This window comes from Hypanus sabinus, unplaced genomic scaffold (assembly GCF_030144855.1).
Source record: "Hypanus sabinus isolate sHypSab1 unplaced genomic scaffold, sHypSab1.hap1 scaffold_306, whole genome shotgun sequence".
Lineage (NCBI taxonomy): Eukaryota > Metazoa > Chordata > Chondrichthyes > Myliobatiformes > Dasyatidae > Hypanus > Hypanus sabinus.
Window position 1 is genome coordinate 298627 of NW_026781218.1, and position 3223 is coordinate 301849.

Sequence of the window (3223 nt, forward strand, 5' to 3'; positions counted from 1 at the left end):
ACTAGGACTAGCAGGGAGGATGCTGTGGTTGGTATGGACCAGTTGAGCCGATGGGCCTGTTTAGATTGCATTATTCTGGGATTGCATAATTTTTAAATGACACAAGTTGCATCCCAGTGCAAATAGTTTTACTTGTACACAGCGTACTGCTATCAGTCACTGGTGTCGTTTCAGGGCTCCTGGCATCCAAGCTTTTACTCATACACATTGTGGATCATCCTAACTATCTGCCCAGTTCTGCTATCAGTTATCTGTGCTTTCTCTGGGCTCCTGGAATCCAAGGTTCATTGCTCTTCATGAAGCGTAAATTCCTGCCATAGATGATGCTGGTGCCGTTTTCCTTCAATAGATATAGGCCTAAGATGGCTTCGCTGTCTTGTCACAATTGCTTACTACTGAATGTCTGGGTGGATTTAGCCTTGCCTTTGGGACTAGTAATGCCTTAGTTGCAGCCTTCCATAAAGTGGCTTGACCAATGGATGGCAGCGTGGTTGGTGGGCCACTGCTAATTTAACTTTGAATACAATTCTCTGGTTAAAATAGAAGCAGGAAACCAAGGTCCTTGAGTATACTTCCTTTTGTTTCTCCTATTGTAGGCATACATAGACCAGGTTGAAATGCCCTGAAAATCTCATGCTTTCAGTAGCTATGCTAACACGTTACCTTACCTGCACTGCCATATATTCAGTTACTAATCAATGGTCAATAATACATCATCTTCCATAGTATCAGTAACCTGTGAACTCAACCTGAATGATGAGTGAGCTGGGACCTTACTCTTTAGAGCAAAGGTGGGGGGGGGGATGTGTTGTGAATGGTGATTTGATAGAGGTGTATAAGCTGCTAAGAGGCATAGAGAGAATGGAGAGCCAACAACATTTTCCTTGGTCAGAAATGACTAATATGATGGGGCATGGTGTTAAGATGATTAGAGAAAAGTTTATGGGATTGTCAGAAGTAGTATTTTTTTAAGAAAATAGTGGGTGTATGGAATGCACTGCCTGGGTGGTGATAAGGGTAGATGCATCAGTGAGATTGAACAGGGTTTCAGATAGACACATGGATCAAAGAAAAAATGGAGAGCTATTTGACAGAGTAGGGATACATTGATCTTGGAGCAGATTAAAGGGTTTGTGCGACATCATGGGCCAAACTGCCTGCATTGTGCTATATTGCTAATGTTAAGGTGATTAGAGAAAAGTAGAGGGGTTTGTCAGAAGTAGTATTTTTTTTTACAAAATGAAAATGGTGGTTGTATGGAATGCACAGCCTGGGAAGTGATAAGGGTAGATGTATCAGTGAGATTTAAGAGGCTTTTAGATAGACAAATGGATGAAAGAAAAATGGACAGCTATTTGAGAAAGTAGGGATCAATTGATCTTGGAGCAGATTAAAAGGACGGTACAACATCAGGGGCCAAAATCCCTGCATTGTGCTATATTGCTCTATGTCTGGCCCAGCTCAGTTTATGCCCCGAGAGGAGTAATGAGAGCTGTGAAGCGAGGTGGAATACAGCCTTTTGAATCATATATCTTTAATGCTCAGAAAGAAACTATGCGATTTTCAGTGTAATGACAGAGATGGTATCCTATAGGTAGATTTGTTTTTCTGCTGGGATGGAATGCTTCAGGTCAACTAAACTTACAGCAGCGTGTAGGGCCCTGTCTATCCCTTACCTCACCACCTTTTTGGGGTTCAATATTACAAAGCATTAGTGAACCTCATTACAGCTTAAACTTCTCATTGTTCTCAAGCATCATGTAAATGTAAAGTTTTCGTTGAATTAATCCATATTTCTTCTCTATTTCAGGTGAAATATGAGAAGACATCGGCGATTCCATGAGAAAGTAGTGCTGGGTGTTCTGATTATTCTGGGATTGTTCTTCATGTTCTGGGATAATGTCCGACGTCGAGAGACTGGTGATGTTGCAGAAACTGTTCATCGCAAAGATCTGCCCAAGGTTGTTACAGCTGATGCAACTAGATCAGTGCTCAAGCCAAAGTGCCACGCGAACACGACATTGCTGCACCTGTCCTCATTTCATCAAGAGAACGAGCACATTAAAAACTTCTTGTTGTATAAACTCTGTCGAGAATTTGACATGATTGAAAATGTCCCAGATAAATGTGGTGGTCGAGAAGGATCTCACAATGTCTTCCTGCTCCTGGTGATCAAATCTGACCCTTTCAACCAGGATCGGCGGGAAGTGGTCAGGAAGACCTGGGGCAAAGAACGCGAATTCAATGGGGTCCTAATTAAGAGAGTATTTATCTCTGGTGTCTCTCCTGACCAAAAAGAAAGCAGGAAATTGAATCAGCTGTTAGCCATGGAAAACAGAGAACACAGAGATGTTCTACAATGGGATTTCTTGGATACCTTTTTCAACCTCACCCTCAAACAATACAAGTTGCTGCAGTGGGTCAGTGAATATTGCCCCAGTGCTAAGTTCATCTTCAATGGAGATGATGATGTCTTTGCCAATACCGATAACATGGTTGATTATTTGCTAGGCATGAAGGTTCTCCAACACCTGTTTGTGGGCCATCTCATTTATGGGGTTGGGCCTATTCGCGAGAAGTGGAGCAAGTATTATGTGCCAGAAATAGTGACCACCATCAAGTCGTACCCACCATACGCTGGTGGAGGGGGGATACTTATGTCTGTGCATACAGCTCATATCATTTACCACATAGCCCAAGACCTTGAACTATTCCCCATTGATGACGTATTTTTGGGGATGTGTCTGGCCAAGGCTGGACTAGCCCCACGCTCCCATAGCGGATTCAGGATAGCTGGAATCAGTGTTCCTTCACCCCAAGATGAATCTTTCAATCCTTGCTATTACCGTGAGTTGCTGCTAGTGCACCGTTTTCGGCCTTTCGAACTGCTACTGATGTGGGATGCGGTGCATGATGCCAATCTGAAGTGTGCTCGTGCTCCCCAGAAGTCTGCATCCACGGAAAGGACCACATGAGTCATGAGAATGTAGCAACTGTTGGAATGGAATGCAGTTTGTGCACATGTGTTAATCAGTTGTTTATGCAATGTACGAAGGTTAATTCCTAAATTATATTGGATATATTAACTCATAGTGTCGGCGCCTTTCTACATTCTACAAATGTTTGAAACGCTATCAGGTGTCATCACTCAGCCTAATTATTACTGCACCCATAATGACTTCCAATATTGACAGAAGCATCACAATTTAAGTCAATTGTAAAG

At 42.6% G+C, this 3223-nt stretch overlaps 1 protein-coding gene across 1 annotated transcript; it reads left to right on the forward strand.

The window, feature by feature from the left end:
- The first annotated feature begins 1817 nt into the window (after positions 1-1817).
- Positions 1818-2975, forward strand: LOC132388368 (N-acetyllactosaminide beta-1,3-N-acetylglucosaminyltransferase 3-like). Its single transcript, XM_059960704.1, has one exon. The coding sequence runs from the start codon at positions 1818-1820 to the stop codon at positions 2973-2975; it is 1158 nt and encodes a 385-aa protein (XP_059816687.1).
- The last annotated feature ends 248 nt before the right edge of the window (positions 2976-3223 follow it).